This window comes from Ciconia boyciana, chromosome 20 (genome assembly GCF_034638445.1).
Source record: "Ciconia boyciana chromosome 20, ASM3463844v1, whole genome shotgun sequence".
Lineage (NCBI taxonomy): Eukaryota > Metazoa > Chordata > Aves > Ciconiiformes > Ciconiidae > Ciconia > Ciconia boyciana.
In genome coordinates, this window is record NC_132953.1 from 4863549 (window position 1) to 4885991 (window position 22443).

General features: G+C 49.1%; 1 protein-coding gene across 2 annotated transcripts in view; it reads right to left on the reverse strand.

Moving 5' to 3' along the window:
• Positions 1–22443, reverse strand: part of GRIK4 (glutamate ionotropic receptor kainate type subunit 4) — a 142163-nt gene that overhangs the window by 37080 nt on the left and 82640 nt on the right. For both annotated transcript variants that reach the window (XR_012045900.1, XM_072884468.1), the window contains exons 7-9: positions 13010–13171; positions 5888–6040; positions 4533–4637 (exon numbers count right to left, since the gene is read on the reverse strand). Coding sequence is in view for 1 of the 2 variants with exons in the window: in XM_072884468.1 (XP_072740569.1) it covers positions 4533–4637; positions 5888–6040; positions 13010–13171 (420 nt within the window). In the remaining variant the exon portion in view is untranslated. The remainder of the gene's footprint in view (positions 1–4532; positions 4638–5887; positions 6041–13009; positions 13172–22443) is intronic.

Consider the following 22443-nt stretch of genomic DNA (forward strand, 5'->3'; position numbering starts at 1 on the left):
AACACAACCACCTGGAGCTCGATACCTTTGCAAAAGGGATCGTCCACCCTCGTGGCAGATGACAGCCCGTGGCCTGGATGGAGAAAGTTCCCTCCATGTCCTCATGCTGTGTGGTCCCACTGCAGACCCCCATGGTGTCATCTCTGCACCTCCCTGCACTCAGCCCCTCTGCCTCTGCCGCCGGGAGAGCCAGCCCCGCTCTGCCCATCCCGCCTGCCACGCCTGCAAGCGTCTCCAGGCAGGAGGTCTGCCTTGTTCTATGTCCTCCGTATAGGCAGGGAGCAAACGCACAGCTTCAGTGCGAACCAGCCCAAAGAGCTTCAAGCCTGGAATAAGCAAGGAAGTGCCATTGCTCGTGACACTGCCCCGTCCCCATGGGCAGGCAAGGGCCCTCAAATTAGCTGCTCTGCAAAAGGCGTTATTTGGATCGGTGACACTTAAAGGTTTCACATCTCCAAAGAAAATCACCAGCGGCTAATGTGATGCAAGCGGGGCATTCCCAGTTCGCTCCTTCAATCCTTCAGCTCCTCCGTTCAGACGCAGCCGCGTTAACGATGCCTGGGCTTTCAAGCTCCTTGTGACGCGAGATGACAAAATACCACTCAAGCTAATGATTTTAATGAAGTCTTCTGCTCAGTGCCCCGCAGGCCCGAACAGCAGCTGATGGCAGGGAGAGATGACACGGCAAGACCTCTCCATAAGCTTCAAAGGCACCACAGGTACTTGCCACCCCCACTCCCCAGCTAAAACTTAAGGTAAAGCCAGCCCTGAATACAGGTGTCTTAAAAGAGGCAGGAGACCGCCACTGCAACAAACCCAGATACCTTCTGGGCGCTGATTAGCAAGCACTGTCCTACAGATTGCATTCATCACCTCGCCTTCCTCCATGTCCCCAGGAAAAGGAAGGAGTACAAAATGCTATCGTCTCTCATCAAGTCTGCATTTGGAGAGCCTTGTCAGCACTAACGGGAAAGAGACTGTGCCAGGAGGAGATACAATTAAGTAGATACTTGGAACATGGTGCCTTCCTTGGCCCGAAGGGGAGGGAATTCAGGGGCATCTGGGGAGGGAAAGGGAATAAAACAAACAAACAAAGGAAAGCCCTCAGAGGACACTGCACGGGTCTGCCATGTGGCTGGCACTCCTGAAGGACACTGCTGCAAGACTGACACCAGCAAGGCAAGCAGGCAAAAGTTTCCTCCACAGAAGTTAGTGTGGGACGCAGAGAACACCAACTATTAAAGCCTGTACAACCACGAGACACGCACACAGGCCACCCGAGGCCACGCAGCAACCCCTGCGATCCCCTTCCTCCCCAGACGTCCCCTTCAGACAACGTGATTGGCACCCGGCGTAGCCCAGGCAGGACCTGGTGGTGGCACGCAGGGGGCAAAAGACATTGAGCTCTTGGCAGGATCTGTCCCTGAACTCTTGCTGGGGGTAATGGCTAAAGAGGAACAAGCCCCATTGAGACTGATTAGCTGCTTCTAAGTTAAAAAGGTTTGATGTGGCGGGGATTGCAGAGGGTCTCGGAGCTATCGGCTGGTAACTCATCTGTATCTCATCAACATACCAATTAGACACCCCTGTCACTTCCACCACTCTGTCTCAGGACACCAGCAGAGCCTTTAGCTAAACGGCGACTAATCAGCCACACCTAGGACCGGGCAAGAGCAAGGGGTCACAGGCAGAGCTGGGGACAACGTGCCCACAGCAGGGCTCCAGCCCCGCAGCGGCTTCCCCTGCCTCTGCTCTGCACACTTGCCTTCCCTGGGGCCGTATCAATCACAGCCCCTCTTCCTTCCCTTCTCCTGTTAAGCTGCCAAACCTTAGCTCTTGGTTCACTGCAAATCACTATGCTGAAACCGGAGGGGTGTGCTGCAATGTTTTTTTAAAGGGGCAAAGAAAGGGAAAAAATAAAAAGATGACATTTACAAACTCAGTCCTTGTCAGATCTATGGATCACCGACACATTAATGAGTCTGTGCTTTATCTCACATCCTATGAACAGAGAGCAGCTCTCATATGGCTGGGGAAAAATTTCCACTAGTTAAGCTAAATCAGGAAAAGACACGTTTGGTGCGTTACATAAATGTATTAAAAATTGGATGTCAAAAGCCCTGCCTCTCCTTGCCCAAAAGCAACAGCAAGTTAGAAAATCTAAGTGTCTCTAATTTGTTTGCTGGCTGGATCAGCTTCAAAAGTCAGTGAATTCTCTATCAAAGCCGATGAGCTGGAAGTCCCAGTGGCTTTGATAGATGGAAGGAGAGAGAGGGGGAGAGAGAAAGAGAAAGAGGGAAAGAGAGAAAGAGAGAAATGGGCAGCGAGCGTGAGCTTGATTAAAAATAAGGCGGGAACAGGAGCGTTTCAAGACGCTCAAACAAGAGCCTGAGCAAATGAGTTAATATAACCCTTGGGAATAAGATTGTCTCCAGGATGCGAATGTCTGTTCCTTACCCCATCCCCTCACGGTGGGTTTAATTAAATGATTTCTAATGATTTATTTGGTCATTTTTATTACAAGAAGCTGGGTTGGCGAGAAGAAAATAACCATCTATGGCAGAGCAGAGTGCCCTTTGGTTTCCCTTTGCAGTGACCGAGAGGGGCGGGCAGGACCAGGCAGGACCCTGCCCAGGGATGCCCTTCCCAGCCGGGCACGTCTCGAGAAACTCTTGCTGCCTGTGAAGGGCCCTAACACCCCTCCGGGCATTGCTATCAGACAGGCAGGACCCCTGAGAGGGGGCTGCCTGGGAAGGGGAGCGCAGACGGCGGAAAGGCTGCCGCAGGCACATGGAGCAGTTTTATTAAGACCAACTCCTCCCTGGTGGGTTTCTGACACGAGAGGGCTTGCAGCCCCCACAGGCTCTCAGCAGGCAGCTGCGCACACCGAGGGACTGCCTCGTCCTTCCAGCACCTTGGTACTGCCACTGGAAGTGATTTATCACCACCGCGCTCCGATGGGAAATTTGAAAAGCTTACTCCCAGCGCAGCTTTCCTGGGTACCTCTGAAACATGAAGCTGCTTATTTACCGAGCTGTTGCATGCAACAGGTCAAAAAAGGTTTTCTCCCATCAGAGCGGGTTTGTGGAGAAGAGCTGAGACTTTTGTCTCAGGGCAGATTAGGCTGCAGTCAGAGCTCTCTGCGGAGCTCTGGGAGAAGCGCTGCTCCAAGAGAACCTGTGCATTTAATGTGAACTCCCTGCCACATTTAAACACATCAAAAACACAGCTGTCGTAGTGCGGTTTACAGCATTTGCTTCCTTTGCTCCAGCTGAATGCATGCTCTTATTAATGCAGATGTGCTTGGATCTGTCACTTTTGCTCAGAGTATGATGGGTTTGGGAAATGATTAAAAGGGCATTGGTGCTATGAGAGATCTTACTGTGGGGAAAATGCCATCCTGATTCCCCGCTCACTCAGCTAAAGGCAGCATCAAAGCTGAGCTGTCACTTGACAGGTAAGAACTGGCAGGCAACATCCTTGCCGAGGCTAAAATTCACTGCTGCCAGACCAGGAGAGATTTCCTAATGCCAAAACGCTCTGCTGGTGTGTGGTAAGGTACAATAGCTTTTGTTCTCTGCCAGCGTCTAGGAGAAGTGGCAATCTCCGAGAAAAGGGCAGGTGTGGAGCTGTCAGCAGGGAAATAAGACAGATGAAAACCCTTTTTCTGGGACTTCCGCTTTTCTCAGGAAGGAGGTTTGGATTTACGAGTAAAACCCTAATTCCTTGGGCTTGTGTCACAATCTCAACAGTTTGATATCTGTGGTCCCACGCAGTTATCCGTAACCTTAGCTGAATCCAGAAAACACCCCTTGGGCAGAAAGAGGGTAACAAGCAGAGAAAGGACCAATGTTGTGAGGAATCTACAAGCACCGAGACAAAAAGCAAATGAGAGTCTGAGCTAAGCGAACCCGTTACAGAGGAACACACACCATAAACCGAGAGGTAAATTATCTTGTGCTCCCTCCCACACGCCACACTGGGGAGAGACGGTGGGGAGCTCCTGACATGGGATTTCTCCCTTTGTTTTCCCTTCCAGAAGCAGTCGTTTGGAAAGGTTCATAGTACCCTTTTTTGCCCGTTTCATGGGAAATGCTGCCATTTTTCCCCATCCAAATAATTTTGAGTACACGTGTCTCCACAGGCTTAGGAACAAAAGGATCTTGAGTGTGAGCTTGTATCTAGCACACACTTTATGCCCTGCATTATCGCCTGCACAGGAGGGTTACTGTGACAGGACAGATATTGGCTTTAACATCACCACCTCCGGGGCCTGATACATTAAGGCAAATCTAAATTATCTCAAGACACGCTCTTGATGAAGTGAAACACGGTGTGTTTGCCAACCCAGGCCCAGTGAGAGCTACTGTGACATCCATGCTGCGCTTGTGGCTTGCTGAACACCTCCTCTTGCAAAGAAGGGGTGTCTGCAACCCCCTTCGCCCCGCAGCAGCAGCCTGAGCCAAGCCCTCGCCAGGCTACGCGCAGACCGTCCCTGGGCACCCTCCCCCGGGCAGCACGGCTGCTCGTACCTGCCGGAAGCCGTTGCGCGTGTGCTGCAGGATTTTCAGGGCGTAGTTGGATCGCTGACCTTTGCTGTTGAATTCGATGTGGCCGGTGAGACCTTCCAATTCTACCTGTCCAAGAGAGAATCAGTTACAGCGCCCATCGAGGCGGCTCACCCCAATGCCTGCAGCAGAGCCGGGGGTGGCGGCTGCTCGTCCCGCACACCGGCCATCTGCCCTCCCAGCAGCAACAGCAATGCAATCCTCATGTCTCAATCCTAAGTGCTTTCGGAGTCTGGCTAGGGTAGCACTGAGAGACGTGGAGGGGAGGAGGAGAATCAGCAGCGCGAGGTGCAGGGCTCCCCAAATTTCTTTGCACCAGCTGCTTTGGAACAACCCCCTCCGCAGCCCCTCGCCACCTCCCTCCATCCCAAGGCTAACGCTGCGCTGCTCTGCGGCAGGCAGGAGCTTTTCGCCGTACCACACCGAATCACTAGCTGGGGATTCCTCCACAAACCATTACATGCTGTTTCACTGCATCAGGCCGGCATTTAACACAAGAGCATGTTGCAACGGAGCCAGGATGAGTCTCTAGCCTCACTGTGCAGATTAACCACTGTTCACTTGCTGCTGGAGCACCTCTTCAGTAACAAGGGCAAGCTACTGGGCCTCCTAGTAGCAGAGCCAAGGGAAGCTGGAGTTCTGCTGTCTCTGACTAAGGGTGAGATTTAAAGTAGGGTTCACATGCATGGACCAAAGTGGCACAAGGTTCAGGTTCAGCTGAGCCTTCCTTTGCGGGGGGAAAAAAAAAAAATCTCATGACATTTCACTTGCACTCCAAACAGACTCAGAAAACATGCTGCTTCTGTATGGTCAAGCTCAGCTCGGAGGAATCACATTGACAAACTCCAACTATTTCACAAGGCTGAAATTTCAGGATCTGTTCTTGTGCCAGAACTAGGCTTGATCGGTTCCAGCAACCACACTTTTGGGTTCAAAGAAGCCCAAACCCCTTCACAGGGAAACTCACCTCTTGCCACTGAGCTCTAAGCGATTGTATTACATGACCTTATATCAACTCAAGTTCACTCAAAACAGAGCTCAAATCACTTAGAAACATTCATACTTTAAAAAAAATATCATTGAATTCCAGTTTTTCTGCAGCAAAGCCTGAAAAATGGAGAGTTTCATGTCGTTCCAAGGCCAGTGACAAACCAGCCCTCAGATCTCCTTTCTTTTGATTCCCAGTGCCACCTTCAAACAGACTGACACTGTGCTTGAGAACTGTGCCAGCACCACAGACATGTACATACACGTCTTTTGCTTCCGGCAGTGACGAGCATTAGCTCCTAACACACCGGCAAACTTCAGTCCCTTCTCACCATTCTCAGGTAGTTCATCAGGCTGGTGCCGTGCTGCCAGATCTGGGCAGAGCCACAGGACAGGGGCTTCACACCAATCTCCTGGCTCCGGTTCAGCTCCTGCACGGCAGTCACCACAGCATACACAGCATCGAACAGCAGGGCAGAAGAGAGCTGTGGGGAAACGGAAGAAAAAAATTGAGATGGGAAGACAAAAATCGAGCCTCCTGCTGCACCTTCAGGACCTTGCAGCAAGCAGGAGAGCGCTCTATCCACAGCCTCACTGGGGATCAGAAAGGAGCAGACTCCTTGGCCTCCTCCGTGCAGACAGCAAGCCCTGCTTGCCCACCATTCTGCTCCAGCAATACCCTGCACCCCATCTGCACCCATCCGAGGACAGGGAGACAAAAGCAATAGTATCCCTGAACTGCTGTGCCTGTGTAGGCATCACTGGGGTAAGTGTAATCCCTTTGCCAGCCCCAGTCCCACTCCCAGTCTGTTACGTGTCTCTTTCTCTTCTTGCTTGCTTCCTTACCCTTTATGTCTCTGCTTGCTTGTTCCTCAGGGCTTCTAACCCTTTTTAATCAAGCTGTGGTTTTTTGGTGCTTTGGTGACCCCTGATTAATCTGTTGGCCAGGGGGAACGCTCCTGAGAGCATCAGGTTTGTAGGCAGCTGGGCAGAGTAAAGATCTTGTGCCTGCACCCACAGAAGACAAGATGACTGTGTTGCTTCAGCCTTCATTAGGCACCAGAGTCCTTCTTTAACCACTGCTATGAAAGGCAGATTCACAAGAAAAGAGGTTTTGCTAGATCTGCTTCTCAAACAACTAAGTCTTGGCTTTCAGAGCCCATAGAGATCATTTAGTCCCTTGCTACAGCCTCCAGTTTCCTGCTGGATGTTACCTGCTCTGTAATGGCATTGCTGAAGCAATGTCCAGAATCACAGAGCTCGTCCCCTCTCCTTCTCATCTTTGCTTTGTTTGCCTTTAATCGGATTTCTTTGTCCATCAAGCCTCACAAACCGTGTTTTTCGCCCATGCACAACCATTTCAATGTTTTTGATCTAGTTAATAATCAGCCATTTGCTCTCTTGTGTTCACTGTTGTGACTAAGATTTCACTTTTAATTATTGTCACCTCCTGACTCTGCTGGAATTAAGCCGTTGCAGCTCATTACTATCAAGGCTACATTTTCCTCATGGCTACTTCCGAGAGCATCCTCTTACCATCCCAGCTCCTGGCAACAGGCTCAGTCTCTAGCCTGGGGCTCCTTTCCCCCACCTTACTCTGTGACTTACGGCACTTCAGCAGTATCCACATCCCCTATTCCTCCTGAAGCCCGATTAGGTTTATTCATTTCTGCCAGTGGCCCTGCAGGGACAATCTCGCCCAGTTCAATCATCTCAACAAACCTTTGGCTTCAACTGCATTACTAATTGGAACAAAGTAAGCCAGACTTAACCCTGCTTGATCTTACTCAGATCAGTGGTAAGACCTCATTGACCACAATGGCCCAGGATTAGGCAGTTAACAAGCAGCACAAAACCTTAAAACGTACAAGTTGGCATGAGTTAAGACGCATGATTCCAGCCTAATGCTAGCAAAACCCCAAACACCAATCTAACAGCACCAGTAATCCCTTACTTTTCCAACCCTGGTACAGACTCACATTTGCTCTGTTACATTCCTCCTGCACGTACATGTTTAATCCATCTTACACAAATAGCTTCCGGGGACTCTCCAGTGAGCACTGAACAACTTAACTGGCATCTGTCAGTCTTGCATCTGACCCTTCTCCCCTGCAACGGCCAGCACCTTTGCTCATATATGTTGAGAGCTTTCTGCTAATAATGAGGAGTGACTGGCTCCAGAGCTATGAAGTTTTATTACAGCTGTTTTGCAGGAGGTAAACTGTAACGCCAGAGGAGCTGAGCGGTCTGAGGACACAGAAGGAATTGGTGGCAGAGTGGGAACAGAAACCGGGCATCCTGTTTCCTACCCTGCCTCAGCTATGGGATACCACAGTTCTCTTTGCAACAGCAGCAAGCCTCTCTCCTGCACTTCTTCCCTTCTGTTCGGGCGTAAGTTTTTTTGCTTAGTATTCACATCTGACCTAAACATTCCCTTCCTGGGAAGCATGTTCCAGAGCTTCTTAAGGGAGCCTGTGTATCTTTCTCCCTACCTTTCTTTTTTACCTTCAGTACAAGTTCCTTTCCTAATAGGACCTCTCCAGCCTGTCCTGTCCTCAGCCCCTGTTCCATGAAGCTCTTTAGCATATACCTAATTTTAACTGTGGACTGAATCCCATTCAGGTTACAGGATACCATACACAATTAGCAAGTGCTTTCCTGAATCAGGAACTGTATTAATACGAGCTGCCAAACGAAAATGTTACAAGAGCAAACGCAACCCCTGTGACCCCAAAGTTTCACCATCTCATACCAAATCAGAATATTGTCCCAGGATTTTTAATTGTCTCCTGTTAGGTTTTCATTTCCATTTTCCCTGAGCAGTTAATGATCTCTTATTAGCTGGTGAGCAAGAGACTTGTAGATCTTAGTGAAGCATTTGACATTATTGATTGGAATATTTTACTCCTTAGCCTCGAACAATTTGTTAGGATTTCTGGCAGCCCCCTTATGATTTCAAGCAATTTAGGGATTGGGGAGGGGGTTGTGATGCACAGGATCAAGTCCTCTTGGTAGGCAGTGGGAGTCCCTCCCATACTCTCAACATAACTCTTTCCTTTAAAAAAAAAAAAAAAAAATCACAGCTTTCCTCAGAAGCACCGCATTTCCATTTCTGATCCTGCTTATCATTTATGCCAGCCATTCCCTGCCCCACTGGGCTCAAAACCAGGCTCCTATGCCAGCCTCTCAATTTTGTGGGCCCTGGGGCATAGCACCTGGCCACACGGGAGCCTGGCCACACAGCAACATGCAAGTAAACAGACCCATGCCCCTCCTTTTAAACACCTACCCTGATTCCCCCTTCGGTATCTCTTGAGCAGCCACCAGGACTCAGACCAGAAGGTTCATGGCCTTCACTCTATTCCTTCCTCTGCTCCTCTGGTATCAAAACCCTCTAAGGCACTCCACACCTTCCTGTGGTCAGTGGTGTGGGACCGTCCTGCTCCCCGCCACCTGCAACGCCCCGTCAGCAGCGCTGCCGCTCTCACCTCAACCCAATGCAGCATTTGCTCTGTTGCCCTACACCACCTACCCAAGGGCCATCTCCCTCTGCCACCATTCACTCAGTAACGCTAATAAATCATCTTCAACACAGCAAGGTAATTTGGGATGCAGGCTCTGTGGAGGAAACCATTCACGATTACATAGCATTGGAGTGCAGCAGCTCCTCTGGGTTCTTTGGTCTCTCTGGCTTTCGTAGGTAGGCAAGTGTCTTCTCACAAGGTCAACTGGGAGGGTTAACACAAGCTCACTGCTTGCAGCTATCTCCTGCAGCCCAGAAAGTTCAGATGAGCACTGGGTCATTTTAGCACATCCACTCCGCTTTCCTGCAGGCTCATGTAAGTTAGCGGTGCAGTAAGTGAAGCTGCTTGACTTTGCACTGGAACAGATGCAGAGCAGCAACATGGTCTCTCGTGCCTTGGGGCCATAACCTTCAGCAGAGGAGTGGAGCGAGAGCCGGAGGCAGCACCTTTTTAACTTCCTCTGGGCAGATTCAGCAAAGGGGATCTGTCACTGCTCTCACGTACATCGTCTCAACTTTCTTCATGTCGCCTATAAAATCTCTCACTGCTTTTATGTTCTCATTTTAAACCGCAGCTTTGTCACTCTGTCACAAAAAGCCAATTTGCCTGTTAACAAATTGATTCTCTTCCTTGCGTGCATCATCTGATTTGTGCAGATCCCTGTTGTTTTTGTATCATCGCTGCAATGTTAAGAGCTCTGTGACAGGCTGGATGTGAAAGGCTTGGTAAGCTCAGTGATGGTCCTCCACTCGCAGGTTCATGGGTCGTGGGGGCCTTCCCTCTATCCCTAAAGCCTAATTCTTGACAATGAAAGTTGCTGATAAAAATTGCCACTTGACTGATGCCTCATCAGAACAAGGCTCCAGAAAAGGGAGCAGATGGTGGCCCAGGCAGACAGGCGCGCTGCTCCGTTCCCCTTGGCACGCTGGTCAGCTGCACGAGGAAAAGCTGTACCCGAGGGCTAAGGAGGTGTTGCAGGGTACAAAACTGTGACACAAAGCCCTGGGAACAACTCGCCAGCTAGAAAGGGGCAAGAAACAGATCTCCAGCCCTTGTGCACATCAGCTGGCAGGACCATTCCCAACAGTGTCTTTAAGACAACTATCGCTGTCTGATGCCCTGCGCCTCGGGAGCAGGGATGGTGCCCGAGCTCTACCTCGGTACGCTAGAGCTCCTTGCTGGATGCAGCACACCTTCCTCCCAACACCAGATCTACCCCTCTAGAAACTAACAGCAGGTTAAGCATGGCTGAGTGGAAGATCCCACTTTATTTTTTATTTACAGAAATCTCCCACATAAAGGCCATGTTTAAAGGTAAACTGATCTCCAGGGAAATATGAACAGGTTTGGCTAGTCTGGGTTTTGCCATGTGGTTTTTTTTTTCTTTTCTTCCTAAAATATTATCATCTGTATCTTTGCCCCCAAACATAACACAGAGAATTAAAACCATTAAAATCCTGTGAAATAGACTTTACAATCTGGATTTTACTCAATGACATAAACACTTAATTACAAACATCTGTTTTAGCCTAAATTCTAATTACCTAATCTAGCCATCTGTAATTTGAATGATTTTCTCTGATTTCCTTTCTTTGCAATGTGATTAATGAGAATGGCATTAGAGCAAGCAGCTCCCTCCTCCTTCCTCAGATGCTTTCTCAGCTCTAGCAAGAAAGCCCTGGGATTTTGCAGCTCACAGGAAACCTCCCTCCTGTCACTTCCAGCTGTTGAGCCTCCTTTTCTCTATTTAGTATGAGCTATCCCACGAGATAAGTGCTTCCCAGGACTAAAAAGGGAAGTTCTTACACAGAGAGATGCTCTCTGGGAGATGAGACCTGCCAGATTTCCAACAGCAGAGACAATGAAAGGCAAAATGGTACTGGATTTCTCTTGCAGACACGGAAGAGGAAACACGTGCCCTGCCTGGGAATATTTCACTTCATCTCTACTCTGTATCTTCACCACCCGCAGCAAGGCACTTTTCTCATCACCTGGGACATGGCATATTGCTGATGGGAGCCTTGCTACAAACGTAGAGTGAACCTTCGCATCATCAGAAAGAAATCGTCTTTTGGTTACAACTCTACACTAGGGTTCGGGAGAACTGAACCCATTTTCCAATCATGCTGTAGACTCCCTGACTCCGATATAATGGGAAAAGTCACTTCCCTTCCATGCCTCAGTTTCCCATTTGTGCACCAGGAATAGCAGTCCCTCTTGAGCAGCTGACCACCACCTAGCACAAGGGGAGCTACCCAGCACAGCCAAGAGCAGCCGCACAGCAGCTGCTTGGCAAGCCACTGCAGCCCCCAGGAAGGTCCCCTAATGACAGCAGGGCTGGAGCGGTTTAGATCAGGGCGATGCAGCATGGCCGAGCACCCTCCCTCTAGGCACGTCCTCGGGAGGAAGCCTGTTGTATGGCTGATTGTGCTTTATGAATGAATGAAAGGAGCATCCAGCTGGCTTAATATTACACTGATGGGTGGTGTAGGCTCAGGCTCACAAAGCAAACAGCTCCATTCAGGCCTGAACTCCTTCGCTGTTTCAAAAAAAAAAGTGCTGCAATGGGGCATACTCTTGCATCCTTTTACCTACAGATTTTGCTAGTTGTTCAAGACAACACAGGGTAAGAAGCGCAGTGAGGACACTTATTTCCTCATCGCACCTGCAATGCTCCTGTTCCTACTGTCTTCTGTTTGTACTATTAGAAGGAAATTTATTTTTAATGCCTGTGAACAGTCCCTGCAACTGTCATCCAAATAGAAAGCTTCCTGGTAGCAATCTATAGAGATTTAGTAGGGCAGACGGCAAGCTCACTGCAGCCGCCTCCACCCAGGAGGGCTGGGAGGAGGGAGAGCAGGATGGGCCCAGGCACGTACTAACCATGGCCTGAGCTCCATGTCAAGCCAATAGGATGTGGGCACAAAGGGCAGAAAGCTCCTTATTTTGCCGGCTTAAGATCACTTTGTAGTGATAATAAGGAGGTTTTCAGCAGTACACAGCTGCCTCAGCTTGTCAAGGGGACTCTGAGTTCATTAAAAATTATGCAAAGGGTTCCACTGATGGCATTTTCTCTCTGCCCTCCCCCAGCTCCAGCCACGGCCCCCTGCATCCCTGATTTGGCAAATCTGCTTTGCAAACCTTCCCAGTTATGAAGAGTCCCTAGGGAAGATTTCGGTGCTGATCTGCACACTCATCGGGGAGACGTTAGAGCACACAACATCACACAGCCCCTTGGCATCTGCCTAAGCCCAGCCCTTTCTATGCTATTTGCATCCAGGCTCCCTCTTCCTCAAGCCATTTTCCTAGAGGTAAATACACAGGGACAAATTTCACAAGGGAGACACTGAATCAAGGCTGCATCATCCCCTGCACTCACATATTAAATATAATTCAAATTAAGATTAGGCTGGAATTTAAAGCTGTACAGCCATTCAAGTACAGACAAGCCCTCTAAAGCTTTAAACCCTCATGGTTCCCCAAGGTCCCTTTGGCTGACCACAGGCTTTCAGGATTGCCTTAGTATTCTCCAGATCAGGAAGCTCCCCTGTAAATCACAGCTTGACACCCCAAGTCCCCTCCTACCTATTTAACTAAGGTGCTCTGTCTGGTTCATTCTTCCCATTCCTGGACCACCATCTCCCCAAGACCGACAACCATGAAAGCCAATCCAAGGTACAGCAGTATGACAGCAGCCTGGTGACAGCCCAGCTCTTTAGCAGAGGGGTTACCTGGATTAAACAATTAGTCAATACCATGCACCCATATATCTGAGACCAGAGTTTCTACCACTGCATGGTCTTCACTCACACTGCGTTGCCAGGATCTTCCCAGAACCAGCCTGCAGCTCTTTTCAAGAGGTTTTCCTGATGGACTATAGGAGCTTCTGACTCAGGGAGGTTGTGGACGATGGGAATGAATTTTACTTACTGCTGGCCCAGTAAAAGGAGCGTGATCGCAGTTCTCCTGCCAGGACTGGTTGAGGCTCTGGACAAACTCTTGGAAGAAAGCGTGAGACTGGTTGAAAATGGAAAATCCCAGGATGTTGACTCGGTCGTCCAGCAGGCTGTCCAGGCGCTGGAGGGAAAACTCCTAAAGTAGCCCGAAACAGAAAACAGGATTAGGGAAAAAAACAGGCACCGAAATCTTCAGAACCACTCAATACCATTGAAGAGAAGACGGGACCACGCAGCTACAAGAACCTGCATGTGGAACCTACCACCTCCAAGTTGGGGCTGAAATCCACCCACCGGCTGGTAAGGAAGAGCCTGGGTGCTAACTACGGCTCGACTCAGCGGGCTGCCTGTCTCAGGCTTTTAATGAAGATACAGCCAAGTCCAGTACTTTATTGGGCAAGTTCCACAAAAAGACCAAAACCCCTCCAAAGCAGGTTCTGGGAACTTCTAATTTCTGAGCCGTGGTTTCTGCCAACCACACCTGAGTGTGGTGTTATTCTTTGCGGCTTAGAAACCAACTCTTCTGGCAGGAGGTTCCCTGTAACACAGAGGTTACAGCGGAGGCAGGGAGGTGGGTGATATTTTTCAGATGAAGCCAGTAACCTGCTATAACTGGCCAAAGAAGGTCAGCTCTGTTGTGGGAGGTCCAGAGCACAGAGCTCCTTAGCAGATTTACACTTCCCAAGCAACGCTCTCTCCAAGGCACTCCCAGAAACAGATCCCTGCTGTGTTCCCCATGAAAACACTGCTGTGCCCGGGGATCGCTACGGCCGAGAGCCCCGGGTAGCGCAAACACACGGGCAATGGTTGACCGTCCAAACCCGGGGCAGGAGGGATCCCCAGGCCGCCAAGACCACCAGACTGTGGAGACCCATGTCTGGAGAGAAATTAATGCCCTTTCTTTACTATTTTTAATTTCCTCTGAGAGTGCTCTGAACTGGACCCCAGCCTGGGTGGCAAACATCATCTGCTGAGTGAAGCTGCTCTACCACCACCTTATCCAATTCAGTGATACAAAGTTTAAACTGTTAAAATTAAATCAGTTCCTCCCCACAGGGCAATCCTGCCCTGCTCCTTCGTGCCACCAGGTACCAGGAGGAGATGCCAGTCACAGGACATCCTAATGTCCCTGTGGAGGGTGGGAAGGTGCTTTGACTGTGGGTTTTGGTGTGGGGCCCATCCTCTTGCATTTCTGAAGAGCAAAGTGGTAGGACGTATAAAAATGACTGTATAAAAGAAAAGTAAAAGCAAAAAGGGAGAGGTCTATTTTGCTGCTCATGTCAATGGAAGCAGTTACACGACAAAGCCAGTTTCCTGGAGAAAAGTCCAGCCCTCCTTGTCCTATTAGAAGGAAATAATGGTGCCTTCCTCACTAATTTCTCTTTTGCTAATTGCTAAAATGGAGTGAGAAGGTGGGAGTAATAGTTTCAGAAACTGCTGGATACCCATTCTCTTCCATCACTAATACGAATGTCTTTTGGCTCTGTGGACTATGAGATCTCAGTGAGTCAAGTCATTTTTTATCTTTCCTGCGTATGCGTGCACGTAGGAACAATGTCTGTAAATCTCCGAAACATGGAGTTACAAGACTATTCCAGCACAGCAAACTCCCACGAGAATGTGATCAGACACAGGATTAAGTGCATTTTGGACACAACCACATTAACGTTAGGTAACATGAAACTGCCTGTGAACTATTGATTCATTTGAATGATATTATCCTCCTGCCTTCCTGACAGGCTATCCATTTACCCACGGCATCCTGTCAGCCCGCGCAATGAGGGCAGATGGCTAATGAGGACCTGGGCCCGAGGAGATCCTGGATGCAAGCAGAGCAGCAGGAGACATGTTCAGCCCCAGCAAAATACCACCTCCCCCCAGCCAGAGCCGGGAGGCAAATTGCACGGGGCACAACACGAGCAGCTGCCCGACTGCCCTCTTGGCTTTGTTATAGCAGAGGGAAAATGAGATGTTATGTACCAAAACAGCCACAGAGTCCAAGGCTTCAGTCTCAATGACGGCCCCAATCCCAAGGCAGCTGAAATTAGTGCCTTTATTTATTATGCCTTTTCTCCCCTGAAAATACTTCTAAGCTTTTGAGGTTGCTCAGGCCCTGGCAGGTTTGTTATACTCTACTCCTCAAATTAGCAATGCCAGGGTAAGGGAATGAGCCCCACTGGTCTCAGTTCACATGGAGGAAACCGAGGCAGAGATGCAATTAGCCCCGGTCACGTAGCAGTCGCGAGGCTGAGCCCACGAGTAGAGTCTCCTTGGACTGGCTGAGTGATGAGGTCAGTCCCAGCCCCTGGCCCAGCTCCCGGCGCAGCTTTTGGGATGGACCCTTGCCCGCATCAGCCCAATTTCCCTGGGGAAATTCCCACACCCTGTCAAGGAGGAAGGCAGCTGCTGGGGCTCGCCGCCTGACAAAGCGATCGCAGGCAGACCCAGGCACGCTCCCCCCGGAGTCAACAATTTGCTCTGGTTCAAATGTTAACAGCAGCTTTCTCCTAGCTCCCATTAGTGGTGGCTGGTCATTGCAAGCTTCGGTCTTTTTCTGCAACCAGTGCTCTCCATATCTGTCTTTTTCTAGGCAAGCCTCCAGCTGCAGAAAACCCCATTTCTGTTGCTGTCGTGCTCATAAAGCATCCACCTCTGTAATACACGGGGATGGCGTGGCCTGTACGCGACCCTTTCCCTCCATTGCTCCCTGTCCCTTCCCTCAGCTCCAGCTCCAACCCTCTGCCTTTAAATGCTTTTCCATCAGACGTGCACAAGAGCATGCTGCGGGCCCAGGTCAGAAGCAAGTAAATGAGCCATGAGTGCCTACGCAATGAGATGGAGATAAACCATCCTTGGGGGTCACACTTCATTTGCAATGGGATAAGAGAGATTTGGTAAGGTCAGGCTTGCCACGGAGGGCAAAGGGGTGAGAGCATCCGGATACTTCAGTAGCTGCCGGCTCAGCTTCTGTCCCTGTTTTTTTTTTTTTTTCTTTCCTACATGGTCATTCGCCACGCTTGACATTTCCAGACCCAGGTTTTGCAAACACAAACTCATTTGCCATTCAAGGGCTGCACCACTCGGCTGATTCCCAAAGCCTGATGCCCCATCCGTCAGCCCTGCTCCTACCTCCTGCCCTGCCCTGCCCTCCCGATGGCAAGCGACGGCTGAGCCTCTGATGCTGCCTGGCAAGAGGCGAGCGTGGTCAGGAAAAGGGGTGGAAAACCCTGCTCTTGGAGATGCTCTCAGATGGCTCCTCTCACCATGTGTTCGCGTGCAAGTGTTAACGCGTTTACCTTTTCAAAGATCAGACTGAGGTAGAGAAATACTGTTCATATTTGAGAAGCGAGACTCAGAGACGTGAATGGCTCTGTAGCGGGTGCACAGGGATTTGGTGTCAGATCCAAGGACTTCTCATTGAGACGTACTGAAGCTGACTTTTGCCTAAGCTAGGAAAAATTTTAAACAGTCTGAGCACAACTATGGTATACATACCTGACCTTGCCTTGACTGCTAGACAAAGCTGGTGGGGCTAGTGCTTACACAGAATAGTTTCACGGCCGCCTTTCCTCTCCCCTCCTGTCCTCATGTAGTTATTCTTCCTTATCTGCAGTGCTGGCTGGTACTTTTGCAGGCTAGAAGATAGCTTTCCAACACCCTAAGAGCAAGGAGCCATTAGGAAAATAACTCACACCTGTCAGCAGATTCTGTTTAATGGGAGACTCCAAGCCCTGGTGCGCCTTGTGCTAGCCTCCTCCGTCTGCACAAATACAGTTTTGTAACCACATACTTTCAGGCAAGATCAGGGTACCTGGTGAACACAAGAGAGTGCGAATCAAAGAGATGGGTGCAAACAGCATCTCCCTCATTACCTCCTATTCCACTGCCAATGATTTTTTCCCCTCCTACACTGGAACAACTGCAATAGTTGACCAGCACTTTGCCCTCTGTCTCAGTCCAGCTCCTTTATGCCAACCAGTGCAACCTGAGGCACAGAGAAGACCATCAAAAATCATGCCAAGGCTAATTTCAGGTACACCAATCCTGGCTGCCTGAATTCTTCCCCCTCTTTCGGTCTGGTTTTTAAAGCACCCACCAAAAGTCAATATTCTGTTTCATGAGATCTCAGAAAAAGTAGGCCCTGAGGGTCTGCAGCCAAAGTTAATGAACTTTTACAGAGGAAAAATCCCCAGGCTTTGCTCAAATCACAGCAAATTCTGCAGCAGCACCAGGCAATTACAGTGTAGATTTTCTGACTTCTACTACAGGGCTGCAACCACTAAATATGTGCTGTTAAGTAACAACACTTAGCAATTCTATGGCACTCTATATTTTCAAAGTGTTAGGCACACATTAGCTAATTGAATACAAAGGGGTTCCCTGGGAGACAGAACTAGAGGAGTTATTAGAGGATGAAGTCACTCTTGGGTTTCTGTGCTTCATGCGGCACTCGACCTGCATTCTCACTTTACAGCAGCAGACAAAACCTATGGAGTGACCCGAACATTTAGATCATTGGGAGAACCTGGCTAATAAAAGCCACACAGCCAAGCTCTGTAATTCATGATTTTAAAGCCATGAGCTTGGATTTTCTGGCGTCGCTAGCTGTGAGTTACGATCGGGAGATTTACAGGCTATAGTCTCCATTCTATTAGGAACATAAACCCATAAGGTGCAAGCGTATTACTCAGTGCAAGTCTCTTGACTTGCACGTTCGGATCGCATGCCCGCCAATCCCGACTGGGACTCGGCACCTGCAAGCCCTCTCCCACCTCAGCCCGCACTGGCGACGGGGCTCCCGCAACACGCTCGTTGGTTTCTGATGGAAATCCCCCTCCCGCCCTGCCCGTTTCACTCTGGCTCCGTAACACAACAGCGGCAACGCACTGCTCCTCACGTTGTCACAGCACAGTGCCGTGGTAACGTACAGAATCACTGCTGCCTTGCCCCGTGGGGACTCCTGCCAGGAAATTATTATGCCCAGAACACAGAGGAGGAAACTGAGGTGCAGAGCAAAAAACAGCAAGCAATTAAAAACCTGACAGCACAACTCAGCCTAAAAGAGAGGTGGATTAACAACATGCCTTACAATGCAAAGCATCGAAGCCAGCATTCATATTTAAGCAGATAATTAATGAAGTATCCTCCCAAATCTGCACCTAAGTGACCCACTCCCAGACTAAAGGAGACCTCACAAATGATGGCCAGGTCCTCCCTCACTACTGACCCCACTGCCACCGATCACACCCTCCCTCCCAAGTCTGGGAAGAGGCTGGAGACTTCTGCGTGGAAAGGGCCAGTGAAGCAGGGGATTATTAGTGTTGTAACAGGCTGCCTGATAAACAAATGTTTTTTAATGTTTTTTGGAGCTGTGAACCCTCGATGCTCCCCTGCACTGCCACGCTGTGGCCTCACTTCAGCAAGTGGCTCCTGGTAATTGCTCACCCCACAGCAGCAAGATGGCCGGTTTGCTATTCAGCGCTCTGCATCAGCTGCTGAGCTCCTTCCAGCTTTATCGGTTTAGCTGGTGATATTGCTCTGCATCCCATTTGTGTGCGCAGAACCTCAATCCCCGACTCGATTCTTATCACATTTTTAATCACCTGGGAAGCAGGGAGACAGCGACCACTACCTGAACACTGGAGACAAGTATAAAGATGGGCTCGTTTCATTTTCAGTGACTCCCAAGACCTTCCCACACCCTGCTCAACCTCACCCCATCCCAAGCCCCTGGAAGGAACAGGATTTGCTCAATTCAACCTACACTGACAGCAAGATGTCCCCCCTCCTCGCTCTGGCTCTCACACACACATGGCGATCATCCTCTCTTAATTACTGCAAGGACTTTATTGGATTTTTGGATCTGCTGATTAGCAGCCTCCAAAACACCCTCTGACGCTGTCATTGCCCAGTGCTCAGCAGGAGAAACTCCTGGTGCTGTAAGCTCAGCAAGCTGCACTGACCTCATTCCCCTCGGTCCCAGCCAAGGATCCGGCCCTCTGACGGCAGCGAAGGCTGATTTACACCAGGCACAGGCTCGCCGTGGGTCCAGAACACACTGTACTGTTCCTTCTCTGTTTTCATGTGGGATGGGAAGGAGAATACTGGGCCAAGGCTTCCATTTCTCTATTAAGCCTTCGCTCTGGCAAAACTTCCATTTCAAGAGTATTTGGTGCTTAGAAAAGCTGTCACCCTCCAAACACTGACTTTCAATTCCCATACTGAGATTGCCTGGCAGCTTTTTTGCAAGAGCCAAACCTGCAGCTAGTGCAAAGTCAGCACAGCTCTAGTGACTTCGCTGCTGACATCACTGGATGCCGATGTGCACCATTATTCACCATTTTAGGGTTAACCAGAGGAGATAAAGTATCTCAGCTCTTGGTTCTTTGGGCAAAAAAACCTCTCTCCAGGCAGTCTCTCCCCAGGCAGGACTAGTACGCTTAGTCCAAAGGGGCAGAAGGTACCATCCTGGCCCTATTTACACTGAACACAACTGCTCTGCAGTTACTCCAGGTTTTCACAATTGAGGCATGATCAACATGTTGAGTCCAGAGCAAGACTTGCTGACAGAGGGGAGCAGAAGGACTACTCTTCCTCCAGGGACACCCAAACAAATGGCTAAAACATGGATTCCTCACAAGAAGCTTGAAAAGACTTCAGGCTCTGAGGTCCCCTACAGTGCTCTCATACTGATGGAGATCATTAACAGCAGCAAGAGTACAAGAAGGAAGAGAAACGTGCAAATCAATAAAGGACACAAAACACAGATTAAAGTGAATGACTTTCCCAGGGGACTGGTGGTACCTTCCATCCTCCTCTGTAACAGAGGCACACCAGGGACTGCCACCCGAGCATCGCTACCGGCCTTGGGCACGGCTGCGTGCTCATTACATGACTGGGACATTTGGCCCCTGCAATAGTCAGTTCTTCACAGTCTGGCACCAGCGACCAACTTCTCCCCTGAGATCGTCGGACCTCCTCTGTTAGATGTAGCAGTGGAGAAAATACCCGCCTTTTCCTCTCTGGATCCTGTTGCCCTCAGGGCCGAGCTGCTGAGTCTGCTAATCATTCCTAAGCTCCTCTAAGAACACATTTAGTTATTTACTCAAGTGGACAATATTATGTTAAGTGCTTTATGGTTTTCTTGAAAGGCTCAGTTTATTTATAAACTATTGACAGTTTATAATGGGCCACATGTAAAAATCAATTTCTCTGGAAGAAAAAGTCATCACAGCAACAAATTGTGGCCTTTTGAGTAGGTAAGTGGATGTGGAAGAGCTACCCAAGGCACTGTTATTCGGCCATTCATGTAGTTAAAGAGGAACTGTGATCTCAACAAACTCGGGGACAATTTAGGGGAATGGTCCATATAATCTGCTTGCTTTTACAAAGTTGACACATCACAAAGCATCAGTGTGCCATATGCTAGTAAGGATGGGTCTTTTACCTCCTCATGCAAGGAGAGCTATTAAATTTTGGAGGCTGTTCTTCAAACGAGAGCACTTTAGGAAAATACATTGCACACATCCTTAGTGAAGGCAATTTACTTCAACTTCTCTGCAGGGAGCCTGAGGTTTGAAGAGTGACAAATCCTCAAAGAGCAAAGAGGTCAAGTGCTAATGTTGGGACCTGAAAAGCACAGCTCTTGGAAAACAAGGGGTAGAAAGTCGGAAAGACAAATAGGACAAGACAGCATGAGGGCAGAGGAAAAGAGAGAGCTTTGCTCTCACATCAGAGGGCCTGGGCTGTATCCGAGAGAATGATTTACTCAACAACTGGAAATCAAGCACAGGATGGACTCTGAACAATGCATAAAGAAGACCCAGACAGGCAAGGTAGCACAGGCGGCAAAACACAGGGAGGTACAGTTATTGCTTCGTCTAAATCCTCCTTTTCTCACACTAACTAGAATGAGGAGAAATTGCTTTGGCATCCTTGCAAAAACCTGATTTGTTTGCCCTGCTACCACATGCCACTGAAAATATGAACCATAAATCCAGGGAATGATCGGGGCTCTACAAAAAGGTTTGCATCAGCTACTGGGAATCAGGAAGGCTGGCTGGACTGCAAGGTAAAATTTGTCAAAGCGTAACAAGAGAGTCCACCTTCTTCACTTGTGCAAGGGAGAGCAAGGGTGCTTGCGGCCAGCAGACCTGGTGCAGCGAGGCCAAACACCACGGCCCATGCTGGAGCTCACACCGCAGAACCAGACACAGAAAGAGAAGGTCTTTTCACCAGGAGAAGGTAATTTCACAAAGCAGGACTAAAAACCTAAGCTCCACAGACCCAGCTAAAAACTCACCCGTAGTCCACATTCCCTCTGCTTTACTTTATATCATTCCCTCCTTCCAAAGGATGTTACCGTAATGGCAAGCTACCACTGAAACCTGTGATGTTGTCTGGGTGATTCGGACACTAGTTTCCCCTCCAGTTCCAATGCGGCATCCAGAGCAACAATTCAGCTTTGAAAACCTCATCCTATATGAAGACCAACCCCTTTATAAATCACTAACAAAGAAGAAAAAACAGGAAACAAAAAAACAAACCAAAACTGATTTATCTGGTCTCTGGAAATTGAATATAGCAGCTGTTTTATCAGCATCAACACCTCCGCACAATATTGTCAGGGAACAAAACTGCATCCAATGAATAGAGCGTCTGACTCAAGGCACTAGTAAAACTCCTTTACACCTTCCTTCTTACAGTAATAATTTTAATTGTTTCAATTATTTCCATCTAATCTCCTTGATAAATGTTTTGAAATTTAAACCCAGCCCGAGGTCCATATGCTATTAAAAAAAAAGAGAGAGAGAGAGAGAGAGAGAGAGAGAGAGAGAGAAAAGGACAAAACCAACAACAAGCTACACAGAATTAACAAGCTAAAAGAATTAATTGTAGCACAGGATTTTGGAGGCATCCAATACCCCTTCTGCTCTGTGCTGCTGATTTCAAGGACTTCCAGCACCAGGAGGAACATTTTTTTCTATGCACAACAGCCTGCTTGCAATGCTCTATTTATGCACTGGCATTATTAGTATTATTACTACTACTACTGTTATTATTATGGAGCACACCATCGCCCCCTTACACGGTCATAAGCTGTGTGCATACACAGAAATCCCATGCCCTGCTGGGGAGCTGGGAAGGGACGATGAACAGCTCTAGCCTCATCTCAGCACCGCACAAACCAAGGTGCAGGGAGCAGTTGGCCACTGGGTCAGCGTTTGCCATTAATCATCGGGAAATTTCAGCCCTCCCAGAAGGGCAAGCCCCAGAGCAAGGGAGTTTGTCACTGTGTGGAGATGCCATGAAGAAACTTGGGTCAAACAGATTGTTTTTGCAACGGGACTAAGGACAAGGGGTGCTCAGTTGCCACGAGTATCCCGTACACAGATGATAGACGTGGGG